This window comes from Drosophila teissieri, chromosome 2L (genome assembly GCF_016746235.2).
Source record: "Drosophila teissieri strain GT53w chromosome 2L, Prin_Dtei_1.1, whole genome shotgun sequence".
Classification (NCBI taxonomy): domain Eukaryota; kingdom Metazoa; phylum Arthropoda; class Insecta; order Diptera; family Drosophilidae; genus Drosophila; species Drosophila teissieri.
In genome coordinates, this window is record NC_053029.1 from 11152850 (window position 1) to 11168605 (window position 15756).

The 15756-nt window shown below is 42.2% G+C and overlaps 2 protein-coding genes across 2 annotated transcripts; both read right to left on the reverse strand.

Annotated features, from left to right (window-relative positions):
* Positions 1-1443: 1443 nt before the first annotated feature.
* Positions 1444-2232, reverse strand: LOC122626408. The gene has a single exon (XM_043806659.1). It carries the CDS (start codon positions 2169-2171, stop codon positions 1560-1562), a length of 612 nt encoding a protein of 203 aa, XP_043662594.1. The 5' UTR covers positions 2172-2232; the 3' UTR covers positions 1444-1559.
* Positions 2233-10531: 8299 nt separating this feature from the next.
* On the reverse strand, positions 10532-15648 carry LOC122619129 (serine/threonine-protein phosphatase PP2A). The gene is made up of 4 exons (XM_043795909.1): positions 15262-15648; positions 12219-12782; positions 11590-11780; positions 10532-11520 (listed from the first exon to the last, which is right to left on the reverse strand). Exons 1-4 carry the CDS (start codon positions 15361-15363, stop codon positions 11448-11450), a joined length of 930 nt encoding a protein of 309 aa, XP_043651844.1. The 5' UTR covers positions 15364-15648; the 3' UTR covers positions 10532-11447.
* Between the last annotated feature and the right edge of the window lie 108 nt (positions 15649-15756).

The following is a 15756-nucleotide window of genomic DNA, read 5'->3' on the forward strand; positions in this document are numbered from 1 at the left end:
TCCCTTTACACCAATAATGCTGCAGGGTCTCGAAGCTAGCAACCTTGTTTATTTATAAGAATTTATTATGATTTTTTGCCATTCTATTTGGCACAGGAAGCTTGTTATTTGTATTTTATTTCTTTCCAATTTTTTAAAAGATTTATTCAGTTAATTAGGGATGACTTGCTTGCGCAAACAAACTACAAACTTGTCGCACTCTGTACCGTCATACATATGTTTGCGCATACACTCATTAAAATTCGTTCCACTTGCAATTAGAGTTTGTCATTTGACAGCAACGCGAAAATACGTACAATATATTGGTGACAAGCGAGCAACAAATAATAAAAGTGACAACATCGAAATCAACGCGGTGTCGGAAAAAAGGAAACACACACGGAAAACTATTGATAAATGTCAGCACCGGATTTCCATTCGCAGTTCATCATAAGTGGAAAATAGATTTTATAATGTATGCACACTTGTTATTATGTAAAATTTAACACTTGTCTCTAAACTAAATTGACAGCAGAATGTTCGGAGCTACTTTAAAGCGATTGGTACTGTAATAAATTTGACGTAGCACATAAATTAATAATAATTTGAATATATAAATAGATGTGCATAGTTAATGGCCTCGTAGCTAGAACGATTTACATACGTTTATGTTAGCCTAAGTTTGGTAAACTACATATATTATATTATAATCTGTAATAAATAAATAATAATTTGAATACTGTTATAAAACATTTATGGAGGATGGATGAAAAGAAATGTCCCCAGTAGAGCTGTCTTCTCAATATCCTTGCTAAATTAGCTTCCTTTATTCATTATTTGCAATTATTGTTGTCGCCTGCTCATCCATGAAAGCCCTCCATTCAGCTTCACCCAACGTTTTCAGCCGGCGAAAAGGACGAGTTAAGGTACCCGCCACAAGTACTTATCGACAGATACTGTATCTGTATCCCCGTATCCAACGAGTACGATTGCCTTGTTATCCAGACGAAATCAATTGATAAGCCCCCCGCTGAAAGACAGAAACCATTGGGAGAAGCATTTGAACGATTTCGAGCGATGAATCAGCAACTGCTTGGAGCGACTGACTGGAGGCACTTATTGCGCATTGGTAATCGCCGATATATCATTATAATGTGTGGGTGACACACCAGGGAAGCCGTAGAAGTCAACTCCCCATGTGCACTCGAAGAAATCCCAGTAATAGGATCAGGCTTTTCACTTTACTTCCATGCATTTTCAAGCTATATACAAATGGTTGGAAATTGACATCCATATTACTTCCTTCTACTGAGCAAATTACCTTTAGAAAATTCTCATAAATCTTATTAGAGCTCTTCTCTTTACATTTCCTACAAATTAGGTAAGTTATACGAAATTCTTCAGTGTAGAAAGCGCAAAGTGCTTGAGCAATTACAAAAACATGAGCAAACATGAACACGGCAATTGAAAAGCGGGTGAAGTGAAATTTAATACGGGTCAAAACTCGATTCATGGGAAATTAAGCGGTACAATGAAACCCTTGAAGCGGAACGTGGTTAGGGCTTAACCCAAGGATCGGGTCACTTGGCGGAGGACTCCACGGCCTTGCCGAGCAGGTGCACAAACAGTGCGGTGCCGCACACTTGCAGATCCTCCCCAGCATCCTCCTTGATGCTGTCCACCAGAACCACACCATACTTGACCACAATCATGACCAGCATCATGCGCAGATAGAGAAAGTTCCGCTCCACATAGGCCAGAAAACCGAGGGACACAATATTGCCCAGCAGCGTAAGATTCCGCAAGCTGTCGCTAAAGGCACAATCCCGCCGATCCTTCGCCAAACTGCAACGCAAATCGCAAACCAGGGGAAGCACGAAGAAAGCATGTCCCAAGGCAATGGGACTCAGCCCGGTGGACTGCATATAGAGATCCATATTGGCCAGGGGCAAAGGTGCCAGTTCCAGGACACCGCTCGTTATGTCCCTCAGTTTCCGGCACTCCTCCGGCTGTCCGCTGGCGAAGATTGCCCGCAGCAGTCCGAAAACCGCCGAGAATCCGACCACCACACAAGCGGCCATGGCGAAGGGGTGCTCCTCCGGCTGCATTCTACGGCCGGAACACACAGCCGAGGCCAGCAACAGGCCATTGTAAGCAAAACGCAGCCAGGGACCCGAGAGCGGTTCGCTCATTGCCAACTATCGAGTTTTGGCACCAATTTGTGAATTATTTTATGGAAATGAGTAGCGGGAAAAGGCTTACTGACTGACAGAAATTATAGGCAGAAAACCACCCTCAATGGACAATGGTTTTCTGTTTTAAAATAATCAAAGTTACTACAGCAATATGTTTTAAAAATATCACGTTTTTAGTTTAATAGTTTGGTTTAAAAACCCACGTCTTATGAGGGTTGCATGCCTAAACTATCGGGTAAATGTGATGTCGATAGGAAGAAGCAGTAGCCACTGCACAAACAACGAGCTATGAAGCAATTTCACACTCCTGGCGCCCCAAAATTCGTGGCCTTTCCCTCCAAGCCATCTGAAGTCAGAGAGCTCCAAGGATCTCGTCGCGTGGATCCCAGGAATGTGCGCATTTGCGATCGCCACAACTACTTCAAGAACTTTGATCCACTCCTGAAGGAAGCTGCTTTCAAGGTGATCCATTCAGATGGATACAAGAGCTCCCAGGAAAAAGCTTTGAGCCTACTAAGTGCCTTGAGGATAAAACCGTCTATCTATGCCTTGAACACATTATAAAAAGAACGCCTGATTTGCATCGAGCTGAACTGCGACTTCGATTTACAATTTAAGTACTTTATTGATATGTTGGTTTAAGAGAATGTTAGAATGTTAATTAAACTAATGAAATGCGGGTACAGGCTTAAATAACTTAGGTGCGATTATTTACCTAGAGTCATTTCATTAGGAGTACTTTCCATTTTTTCCCTTTTATATGTACATCGTACACATGTTAGTGTAAATATTTACATGTATGAAATTTGGCATTCACGCAAAATTCGCTTACTCTTTACGGTAATAAACTTTTACGTTTCTGTGCGGTACGCACAAGAAGAAAAGCCTAAATGGCAACAAAAAGGAAAATTACGAGTGCTTTAATGTTAATTATCATTAAAAGAAACACACGTGGTGGAGCAATAAAACCCACCGAAATTCAGGAAAATTTAAAACCGCGAAAACCCATTAAAATCAACTCGGATTTCGCACATAAACAAGCCAAAGATTTTAATATATATATACATATCAATACTTTTAAAATGGGAAGCACTGTTTCTGTGCGAATTTTATTAAAGTTGCGTTTTATTAATTAGTAATTATTAATTATTCCTTAAAGTATATTTCAAGTAACTACTAGCCTAGCTGGTAGAATGCAAGCACATTTTATTGTGCTATTATCAATTTATTTAATTTATCTGAAAATGGAAGACGGAACTTATGTGCACCTTTAAACTGGGACAAATACACAGAACCAGGAAAACAAAAGCATAATATTATTTAGCATATTTTAGACATGCGGCATGCGTTTTATAAGTGGTAGAGATATTCAAGAATGTGCTGAAGAATTCGCCGTGTTAAATATCCAATATGGTATTTCAGTAAGCCCTCTTTTAAAGCACATATCTTTCTGTGTGTGTGTGTGTTGCTGTGTGTTGGTGCTAGCCCGATGGGATAACGAAGCGAATATGCAACTTGGCAACACTTGAGCATTCCAGGCACGCACCACGCCCCCAACCACAGCCCCCGCCTCCTGGAAGAATAAAGAAAAATAATAATTCAACTTTATTTGTGCCACACACACACACACACACACACACACACACCAACACACACACACACACACATAGTCTCGCACACAGTCACGCACACACCTACATGCCAAGGATACTTCGACGCGGAAGCGGGACAGCAATAGAGATGCGGAATGGCAGGATCTTCCAGCTGTTCCCTGTCAACACCGCATACAATACAACAACAAATACATCGAGCATCCGTGGTAAATTTAATCGAAAGCGTGTAATTGACCTCAGTAAATGGCGAGGAATGGGCGTGGAAATGGGCGTGGAAATGGGCGTAGAAATGGGGAAATGGGGAATGGAAATGAAAGTGGGCTGAGTTGAGGAACGGGCTTTGTTGGAAGCTTAGCCAACTGCCATCAAATCATTATCAGTTAAATAAACGACAGCCAGCAAGTTAAAAAGATAACGAAGCAGCGGAACAGAAGCTCCACTTCCACGGCAGCAGCAACAGATGATATCTCTGCCACAGGACCATCGTCTCCATCGTCTCCATCCCCAATCCCATTTCCATTCCCAAACCATTTTTGGCTTTGATTCGGATACGAATTCACCCCCTTGCCACGCCCCCATCCCTGCTCCAATAGACAGACGTAAGCCGCCTCGTTTTATGCTAATTCAAATGGAAATGGAGCCAGTCAGCAGCTGCTCGCTGGATTGCGAGTGGGATGCACTGGGGGAAACGCAACTATAAAAAGGGTTTACCCAAACAGCAAAGTAAGCAACACAAGAATTTAGTTCGTCAAGAAAGTAAAAACTGCAATAAGAAGTCTGCAAGAGGGAGTCTGGCTATTCAATGGCGTTCAATGATTATATTAATAGTAATATGTCTGAAACACCTGGTTCTTTCTGAACTATGGTCTATGGATCTTATAGAAAATGATAAGCATTCAAAATGGCTTTAAAAACGTTGAGAACCGACAAACATTAAAAGAACGTTATATGCTGACAGCTATGTATATCGTCTCAGCTTAAGTAAATAAGAGCTTAATTATAATTTAAACTACTAATGTTAGTTTTGAGCTATACAACTTTCCTCAGTGTGCTGGAGCTTGGAACGAGATGAGCCGCGGATGAGGGGCACCACAAGTTGTCAACGGCGTCGCCAAAGTCGAAAGCAACAGCGAAAGCAAAAGCAAAGGCAAAGGCAAAAGCTCGTTTCATTATGCGACGGGCGCTGGGGCCAGTGGGCGTGGCTGGCGCCTTGATCGGGCCCACAGATAGCCGTGCTACATATGCAGATGTACGGGATGCGGATTCCGGCGGTCGGAACTCGGAACTCGGTACTCAGAACTCGAAACACGGAATACGGAGCACGGATCCCAGTGGCTGTGGACTCGACTCGCTGGCATTCCTTGTAAGGCAAATTCGCCATGATTTTCATATAATTTCCGCATCATAAAGCTGCGAAAGTAATTTTCCACTTGAAAGCACAGCGCAGCCAAAAAGTGTGAAGCTATAGGTTTTGGGGGGGTTGGGGGCTGGAGGCTGGTAAAAAGAGACCACGATTGGGGAGGGGTCAGACATTGGTCCAGCTAAGACCTCAAGCTGTCTGTGCTATGTGCTCTGTGCTCTATGAGTGTGTGCTTTTGTACTTCCTGGTCTCAGAATTCCAGGGTATGTTTTGCCCTAGGTAGTGAAAAAAGTTATAGGAAGTGTTGTTGCATACTTTTGATCTTAGTCAAAATAATACAAACTCTTCGTACATTTGTATCTGTCAAAAATGTAATATTTAATATTCTAGATTTTATAATGTATTTCACTAAGTTTCTGGCTCATGTTTCTGTGAACATTACATATGATCATATGATATTGTAGCGAATGCACGTAATTACAAGGTATCCCATAGTCCGAAGTGCCGTATGCTCTAGTGTAGTTTTTGTGTCTGTTTGTTGGGTAATGTCGATGATGGTAGCTTGTTTTTTGGCACATTGAACATTTGGTGTTGTCACCTTTTGGGCAAAGCACATGCAAATAAGCCGACAAACAGGACCAAGACGAAAAACCAAGGCCAATTCAGGCCGAGATTCCTGAGCATTAAGTCGAGAGCATCATTTTGGGGGGATGAGGGTGGTGGCGGCATGCGGGGGGGTGGCAGCAATGACATCTCTTTAAGGCGACATCAGATTAGGCTAAGCAGCTGGGCCAACACACACACAAACACACACAAGGACGTCACACACAGTGACAATAGGGAGTGGCAAATTTCATTATGCGGCTCACGTGCGAGACAACCAAATTCACTGGGAAATAAAGAAAAAAGTGTCCAAAAGAAAAGCAGAAACCGAAGAGCAGAGGAAAAACGTAGGAAAAAGAAAAATACAAATACCACACGGAAGTGGGGGTGGGGGAAAAGTATGGGGAACATCGGAAGGAAGCAGCAATAGAAAACGTACAGAAGCGAAACACGCAACCGGGAAGACGAGCCACCAGGCTCCAAGCACAGGAGATTTCATCTTCTTCTTCTCTGGCTCCTCCATCCCCTTTCCCCGCCCACCGCATTTCGTCCTGGCAGCCAGGAAGGAAGTCAGTCAATGCCCGCAGCAAAAAGGCCAAAATACAACAAGAAATCAACAATACGCGACAAAGTAGAGAGAAAAATACAATGCAAACACAGTCCGACCTTTAAATAATTAATTCAATAACTTGGTATAGGTATAGGATAGATGTATATCAACTGACAAGACCAACTAAATATTATTTTAAACCAAGAAAAGTTATTCTTAATCTTACTTGTTTTTGAAACCATTTACAGTTTAATAATATTACAAATTGGCTATTTTCCCCGCGAAACTACAAACTTTAAGAGTGCAACACTGCGAATGAGCGATGTGGTTTTAAAAGTATTCCATATTAACATCATCGCCTAGGGAATAAAATGATCGAAACAAGCCAATTATCGAGTGCTCACTGTTTTTAGGCCGCAGAGTGACTAGCGAATTGCCCTAAAAGCTACAGCACACGTAGATAAATTTGAGTAATTCCTGCAGGTGAAAACGGAAACGAAACAAAAGTAAAAGCAAAAGAGCAAACTAAGGTCTCGTCTCGGTGAGGGAAAGAAAAAGTTTTTCCGAGCAGGAAAACCGAAGGGCGGTGGGTGGCAGGAGGTGGGAGGTGGGCGGTGGGCGGTGGGAGGCTGGCTGTGACAACATCTGGTTGTTGTTGCTGACGCTGCTGAGCTAATTATTAATTTAATATTCCATTCCCACTGACCCCGCACAAAAACTGCTCCAGCTATCTGCTTGTTGTCTAAAGTCTCACATCAATTATCTTATCTAATCGGACAGTGCAATAAGTTTCCGTTTAAGTTAGATTAGTTGCTAAGCAGTAGCTGCGCTCATACTACAGATACTATGGCTGGGCGCATACTAAAGATACTTTGGCTTGGCTCATACTAAAGATACTTTGGCTTGGCTCATACTAAAGATACTTTGGATACCTTGCCAACAGCCCAAAGGAATTAGTACCAAACAAAAACTAAACACAATAAACGCAGATATGTGATATTTCAGCAGGATGTATCATTCAATTTATTAACTTAATAATGCTTCAGTTGTATTTAATTATATGTGAATATATTCTTACGAGGTTACAGTTGTTAGTTAATTTCAAAATTTTACCACGCGTTTTATAAAGAAAGTTAAAAAGACGGAATTGTGGACGGTTAATGATTTCAAAATATAAAAATGCTCCTCCTTCAATCCATAAGTGAATATTAATAACACTTAACGCATTGCATATATGTATTTTCAAAAGCTTAGAGGGGATATACAATTGTAAAGTATGTAAGCACATTATATATAACAAGACCAATTTTTATTCTTGTCTGCAAGCAGCGTAAGCCGCAATAATTGAGCTAAGTAAGTACTAAAGCACCTGTATTAAGTGCTACTTGTGAAATCTGGCATCCCAAATATTTTCGCCCTCAAAGAGCTCGATCCAAATAGAATTTTCCACAGTTTGTTTCCACAGTACCCTTTCAACACGCTTCAAGTGCCGAGTGCACAAAAAAGACTACAAATTTAAATATATACAGAAAAACTGGCTGAGTCTGAGACGCAAATCGTTGGGGATTTATCAGCCAAAGGGAATGGCAGCAGAAACAACAACAATAAAAGCGATGAAAACGATGGAAAAACAAGAACAAGCTGTAGCAGTGAGAGCTGGGAAAACTTTTTGTATATGGCCAAGTTTGAGGCTGAGTTGAGTTGAGTTAACAACGTTACGTTAACTCCTCGGCTCCCCTAACTTTTTTGGGTATTTAGCGGCAATCGATTTTCGTTGATTTTTCGCCACCCCCTGCCACCGAAAAAGGAGGCAATCTTGCCATCGGATCTGTGGGGCAACCACCCACCTCGCAATTTTCCCAGGGAACGTGTGAGTTGCAGGCCTGACCTTTCAACCTTTTTCCCAGAGCCCGCACGTGGCCGTAGAGTCGGAGTATTCAGTCCCAAAAATTTCACAGAGGCATCATCATCATCAACCGGAGCGGCAATGGCAACTCATCATCATCATTGTAGTCTGCAAAGTTTATTTAGGCAAAGCGCTTCACTTTTGGCTACACTCTTCAATTTTATGGCAACAAATTTGCATCGTAAAAGCCAAAGCCCCCTACCCCAAGCACACTAGCCCCAAAATTATCCCCTCCCCCGCCCCGAAAAGCCGCCCACACACAGACGATAAAAATACAAAACGTTTGTTTAGGCACGCCCTCTCTTTCTGTCCCTCGGAAAAATCAGTCGTAAACTAAGGACAAAATCGTAAAAACGGAGCAGTTCATTTAAATTTTTAATATTTAGGCTACCTTCAGTGGCAGCATCCCGCACATCCCCACATCCTCCACGGTAACCTCCATCGCATCCCATTCCGGCCGTAACCTTAACCGTATCCATCATACCGATTCACTTACTTTTGTTTTATGATCCGAACATTTTCGGCCATCATCTGTGAGCAAGAGTCGGAATACACTCAACAAATCTGCGGATTACTGTTACTGGCACTAAAAATTATGTGGTTTGCTAAAATCTTTGTTCATGACAGAGTATGCAATATATAAAATAATATATTTCTAAGGCTATCAATCAATTGAAATGCTAGATTTAAAGTGCTACGCACTCGACAAAACTTTTAACTTAGATACCAAATATTTTTAAAGTGCTTTTAGGGGCCAACCCAAAACGGATATCTTTCATCGTTTTGAATTTATGCCTTTAATTAAATACAAAATCTACCTAGGATTCATCTTGCTGGGCAACTTTTCTGTGGCATTCCTTTACTTAATAACAGGCCATCAAATAGAGTTGTATTTCTGTGGGTTATATTCATGCGGAGCATCCTCCCCACCCGCCACGCCCCTTGCGCCCCCCTGAACACGCACTCAGGATTTATTTCCACATTTATATGAGACTGCGGGGGGTGCGGTGCGGTGCGTTGCGCTGCGCCACTGGAGAGGGTATGTAAATTTTTCAGTAAAAATTCACTTCGTGATAATGGATTTTCCATGTCGCATACGCCGCAGTCGTCGTCGTCGTCGACGTCGCTGCCTGCACGACAAATACAATCTGCTCCAGGGCCTCCAACTCCCCCCACTCCCCTTTTTCTCAACCGAAAATCCAACTCCCCAACTCCGTGGCCCCGACTCCACAGCAGCCAGGGCGACAATTACCTCCCCCCTGCATCCTGTGGAGCTCCTGTTCTGGTTTCGGGTTTGTTGGGGCATGATAGATGACAAGTCTCGGTAGGTGTGCGTATGGGTATGGTTGTTTGCTCGGCAAGTTCTTGGGCACTTGAGAGTCCCCAGTCCCCATCCTCCAGCTTGTTCTCGAATTTAGATTTTCATCCCAAGCTAAACTCATGTGCATACAGTGCCAACTGGTGATACACGAACTGCTTACCTTCAAATTATCACCCTATAAATATGCCTGTTCTATTACATAACAATATTTACGGATTTATAAATTATTAAATTCTTCACTTCTTACTTATAAATTATTCTTCTTTCGTATGTAAGGCAAGAAAACTAACTTGACTATCGAGAACTTCGAATCTAATTTAAAATAGAATAGTTTAAAAAAACTACTGTCCCGCAAATACTTAGCAAACAGCTATAATCGAGCGACCACTGTAGATGACTTTTGCCAGTTCGTGTGGGCGGGCTGCTTAAATATGCAAAAAATTATACAAAGTTGGCAAGATTTTTGCTTTCGCTTTCGCTGGGAATCAAAAGCAGCCCGGCTCTGATTTAGATTTTGACTTGGGCATCATTGGGTGGCTGGCACCACGACCTCCGTCCTTCTATCTGTCCCATGCCATCCATCCATATATCAACTCCCCCCTCCCAATCGCGCCTCCTTTGTGGTCTCAATTAGGTGGCCCGTTCGTTCGAGGCTCGACTTCCGCTCGTCGTGCTGGCCTCGTGTTAACTTGGCCATGCTCGCATACACACTACCAGAGGAGCCCGCAGGCCAAAAGGAGGCGGCATTGCCAGAATGAAAAGCCCAAGCCGTTCGCATGGGGGGCTCTCTTAAAGGACATTCTCCCTTGGCTGGCAATAAATGGGGTTTCCCTTGAGAGCGCGCTCTTCGATGCCTCTCTTCGTCGGCAGGTGGGAATTGTTTGTTTGTTTTTTTCTTTTATTATTATTAAAGTTACATATGAACTTAATTGATAATGAATTTTTTTTAATCATTTTTCTTTGCTTTTTTGTTTGTTTTTTAATAGTTTTATTCGCTTTTTTTATTTAATTTTAATCAGTAATATTAAATTTTTTGTATTTCCACTTTCTTTTTTATAATTTTTGTTTTTATATAAATCGCTGGCCCGCCCCGCGCTTCCCCGATCGCCATGGCGTTTGCTGCTGCTCCTGCCACATACTGCTGCTACTTTTTTGCTGCTTCTTCATCGTTATCTTCCTGCTTTGTCGGTCGTGGGTCGTCTGCTTCTGCTGCTTTTGCTGCTGCTCATGCTGCTGCTGCTGCTGCTGCTTATGCTGCTACGTCCTGGCGTTCGTCCTTTCGTCCCGTTTAGTCCTTTGTCAGCCCCTTCCGCCCATACACACATCACGTCATAATCCATGAGTCCATCCATCCATCACTCCTGCTCCCTGGCTTTCTGCTGCGACGCTTAGTTCGTTATTTTTATAAATTAACAAATTTAGCTAAGTAGTTGTAGTTCTTCTTGTTGCTTGCGGTTGTTGGTTGGTTTCTTGGTTGGTTGGTAGGTTCGATTGGATTGTATCATCATTTCTGTATACTGCTTCTACTCCTCCCCATTATCTTTAATATAAATTTTCTGCCTGCCGCCCCCGCTGGCGACGTTTCCGATTATTTTTTTTTTTCTTTTAATCTGTGGCCAACAACAATAACTGTTCAATGCATTTTTGTGTTCTCGACTGTTATGGTTATTTTTTTTCTTTGTTTATACAATATCTTCCACTGCTCTCTGTTTAAAACGATCTCCACAAAACAAATGCATCGAGGTTTTAGTTTTGGGTTGTTTTTTATGGTAGTTTTTTTTTCGACAGCACTTGCCATTTTGTTTATTTTGTTGCTGCTGGTTGGATTTGTATATATTATATATTGTTTCGGTTCTTCTTGTTGTTATAATGCGATGTAATATGTGTAAATGTAAGCTGCGTAGGTGCGAGCAATCCAGCTTAAAGGAAATAATCGGGTGTTCTTCGCGTAACATGAGGCTCCCCGCGCCTTGGTGCTGGATCAAATTGTAGGCTAAAAGAAAGGTAAACGATTAGTCACAAATGCTTCATTTAAAGGCAGCGCAAACGAATTGCAACTCACAATGAAAATTTAAGTGAATCATCCAGTTCCATAAGAGCCGCTTGGTTGCCACAGCGGTAGCAATAGTTTGGCGCTGAGAATATTGTGACCACGTTGCGATCGTGACACCAGTTGTAGCCCTCCATCACCAGCTGATGGGCGCGCGACACCAGTGTCAGGCCGTTTGTGTTGTTAAAGGTTTCCGAAATGTCCTGCAAATGAATTCAAAATATTAGTCAAAATGCACAAATGCAAATGCACTTTATACTTGACTCTTTCTCAAAGAAATTCATCAGATTTATTGATTATATTACATTAGTTAGATACTAGTAAATTCTATAAAACAAAATTTTTGTTCAGTTTGAATGCGAAACATTTATGACGAAAGGTCTCTTCATAGATTGTGTTATCAGTGGGGCCATATCAGCAGTAAAGTTCGATTACAGATTATTGATTTTCATCGAGTGCATGCCCAGATAAAATTTCCTACTCAGATCAATAAAAAATATATCTAGACTATATTTGCATGACTTAAAGCAATCAAGTGTTTGTTCAGCTCAGTAGTATATACATTTAATTTAGTCTAATTAAATTTGAAAAGGATGTCTAGAATGTCTTTGAGAAATAGCCAAGCTGCAAACTGCACTCACCTGGCCAAAGGTGTAACCGGCGCCACGAGGCGAGATTCCCCAGCCACCCCTGTCATCGGGATCGGACCAGAGCAGATCGCACATGGGACCTTCGTGCGGAACCTCCTGCAAGCGGTCGAGGGCCCGAATGTGGTCCAGACTGTCGATCGAGGGACTGAGGCCGCCGTGCAGGCAGAAGATCTGCCCGTCGACGAGTGCGGTCAGTGGCAAGTAATCGAACAGATCCGTGAAGTACTTCCAAACGTTGGCATTGCCGTACTTGCGCAGGCACTCGTCGTAGAAGCCGTACACCTGTGTGATCTGACGCGACTCGTGGTTACCGCGCAGGATGGTGATGCGCTCGCGATAGCGAACCTTCAGGGCCACCAGAAGGGTCACGGTCTCCACGGAGTAGTATCCACGGTCCACGTAGTCGCCCATGAACAGGTAGTTGGTGTCCGGGGACTTGCCGCCTATCCGGAACAGCTCCATCAGGTCGTGGAACTGGCCGTGGACATCTCCGCACACTGTCACCGGGCATTTTACCTCCTGCACATTGGACTCCTTGGAGAGAATCTCCTTGGCCTGAAAAGGAATGAAAAGAGTAGAGCGATTAGCCATTTATTCCATTTTCTATAACAAGGAGGTTTTCTTCCCACCATATTTGAATAACCAAATAAACAACCTTGTATACCAATATTAAAAACTGATTAACATAATCAAACCCAAATCGTTTCCAGGGTCAGAAGAGATAAATAAAACGATTAGTACTTTGTACATTATTCACTATAATCAATGACTCAACGCCAATACTCAAAGTGTACTCTAAAAATAGCTTGTAACTAGCAGAGCCGATAAAACAAATATATGGGATAAGTGCATGCGTTTTTTACAGAGAGATGGGGGAAATAAATACCACTTGTTCTCTTTCAACATCCTACAAGATAAATCTATAGCAACAAAACTCAATCTCTTAAAAGATTCCGAAAATAGCATCCCACAAAACCGTACAAAACTTTGTATCCAAACAATGCTACTTTCTAAAACAAAAACATAGATATGCAAAGTTTATTCAAATTACTACACTTGTTTGATACGTTTGTGTGTAAACAACTATTTACAAAATGGCAGTAAAATGGAAGCGTGGAAATTCTATTTTTCTACGTTCAATAGTCCGGCAAATGATAAATAACAAACAGAATATCTGCGAAACAGAAAGTATTTATGAAACCGAAAGTGATTTCAAAAATAAATGACAACATGTGCGGTTGAACCACCTTGTCAAAGGGCAAGGTTTGCCATCACGATTTAGTCACGGTCGAAGAACCTGAATCATTCTCACATCGAATTTCGTACCATTTACGAAAAAGTTTAAGTTGCTAATATAAGGCATGTGAAAACCAAAACAAAGAAAGCAAAGCTTTTTAAAAAGTTAAGATAAGATGAACGTACGATAAACCCATATAAACATACCAAACTCACGATTCTGGAAAGTATTCTATCGTCTTTGGTATTTTATCATCAAAAGCTAATGAAATTTAACATTACATTTTTAAAGAATGAATGCACGAAGAGTATGTTTCACTTCAGTAATTAATGCAATAAATCATCATAATACTTTATACAAATATGTATACTCGCCCAAGAGAGTACTGTTTTAGGGAAAAACTTTAAAATCTGAAGGTCGATTCTTAATTTCCGCTAGGCTACAATATACAGCATCAAAAAACCGGTTTTTACAAACATAAATATGCCGAGTTGAGCAAACGAAAATTGCACATTATTTTGACCATTGCGCCGCGTTCTTTGGGAATGTTTCATATTTATCAGCTGACGAAATGGGACATGACAACAAGTTCCGGGGGTAAAATCCGGCGAATGTTGCGGCACAGATGAGCGATTTGTGCGTGAGCCAATTAGATTTTTTGCCATATGCACATTACCTTGGAGGTTGTTGCTTCCGCTTGGCCAGAAATCGAAAAAAAAGAAAATAAATAATTTTTGAACTCATGACGAGGCCAGCGCACCCATACAGATGCAAGCACAAACACTGATGCAGCTGGTGCTCTCTCCGCGTACTCTCCGCTTTTCTTTTCGAAGCAACGGGAAGGATGAAGAGCGGATGTAGAAGACGCACCCGAGAAGAGCGAAGAACGCGAAGAACATGACGTTCTCTGGGACGGAGAACGAAGATTCAAGACTCTAATGGGAACACTGACAAATATTTGGGTGACGCAAACATAACCCCACTTACTCCCAAATCAATGAATCGTTATCTGTTCGCAATCTCATTCCCTCTCTTTCACTCTCTTGCACTCTTTTCGCTTGTCTGTTTGTTTGTGTGCGACGCGCCTGATGAACGGTAAAAACGGCAAATTAAAAACAATTGATATCAAAAGTGTTTAATTGAAAATGGTTGGGCATAAAAAACGAAGCACAAACACCAATGCAAGTGCATTATTCTTGAATCGAGATACGACGGTACATAGATACATATTCTAGAGGCGCGCACACACCGACGCACAAAAACATTAAGTAATATTTACTCAGCAAAAACGAAGAAACGCACATGGGTCGCACGGAGCGGGGGTGTTGACAGTTTACACCGGACACGACAACAACAACAAACACGCACAATGCACTATAGTTAAACAATCGAATTGTACAATAATACAAAAAGAAATATCTCTTTTTGCCCAGGTTTAGCCCATTAGACCAAAGCGCTGTTCTAGCTGTCGCATTCGTGCACGCACTTGCCCGTCCAGTTGTCCCGCTCGCACTTGTGCGCGGCAATGCGGCGCTTGGCCGTTGGAATTTACCAATATTCCAATATGGCGACGCAAGCCGCCGCTACTGTGTGAGCAAGAGGGCACGACATGATTCATGCTCTCGCGCTCTCCGCTTAGCGCCTCTCCCCTTAGGAAAGAGCGAGAGGGCCAGAGGCACGCAGTGGAGGAGCACCATTTGCAAAAAAAAAAATCGCTCGCTCGCATGCAATGACGAAAATTATTTTTATAACATCTCCTAATTCGCATGGGGAAAATGGGCAAGGACCGGGCCTTACCTTGTCGCAGAGGGTGCGAACTTGTGTCTCTGTCAACTGATTGCATTCGTTCAACTGCTCAATCCATTGATCAAGATCTTTTGTTGTTGCTTTATCCTCCATCGCAGTTGTGGTGGAAGAAAAAGTCTCGTCAATCTTTGTCGATTCAATTTTGACGGCTTTTATTGTAACTCAGGGGTGCAGGAAAATGAGCAACTATCGTTGCGTTCGATTGCCAGCCGCGTATTCACTCGTTTATTTCCACACAATTGCTAATGCCCAGTCGAATCAACTCGATTTGGGCGATTTTCCTCGTATTTTTTGTTCACAAAAGAGACGACGACACGATATACGAAGGGAAAGACTGCCCTCGGTGTGACCGTTTGCCGATTGTCTCGGAATGGTGGAAACGCGCTGCGTCGTGTGTGTATCGATTAGCGATGCGTCCTTCAATTTCCCGAAAAATACCGACGGATTCTTGAGGATTGTATGCACTAGTATTTAGTTGACTGTCTT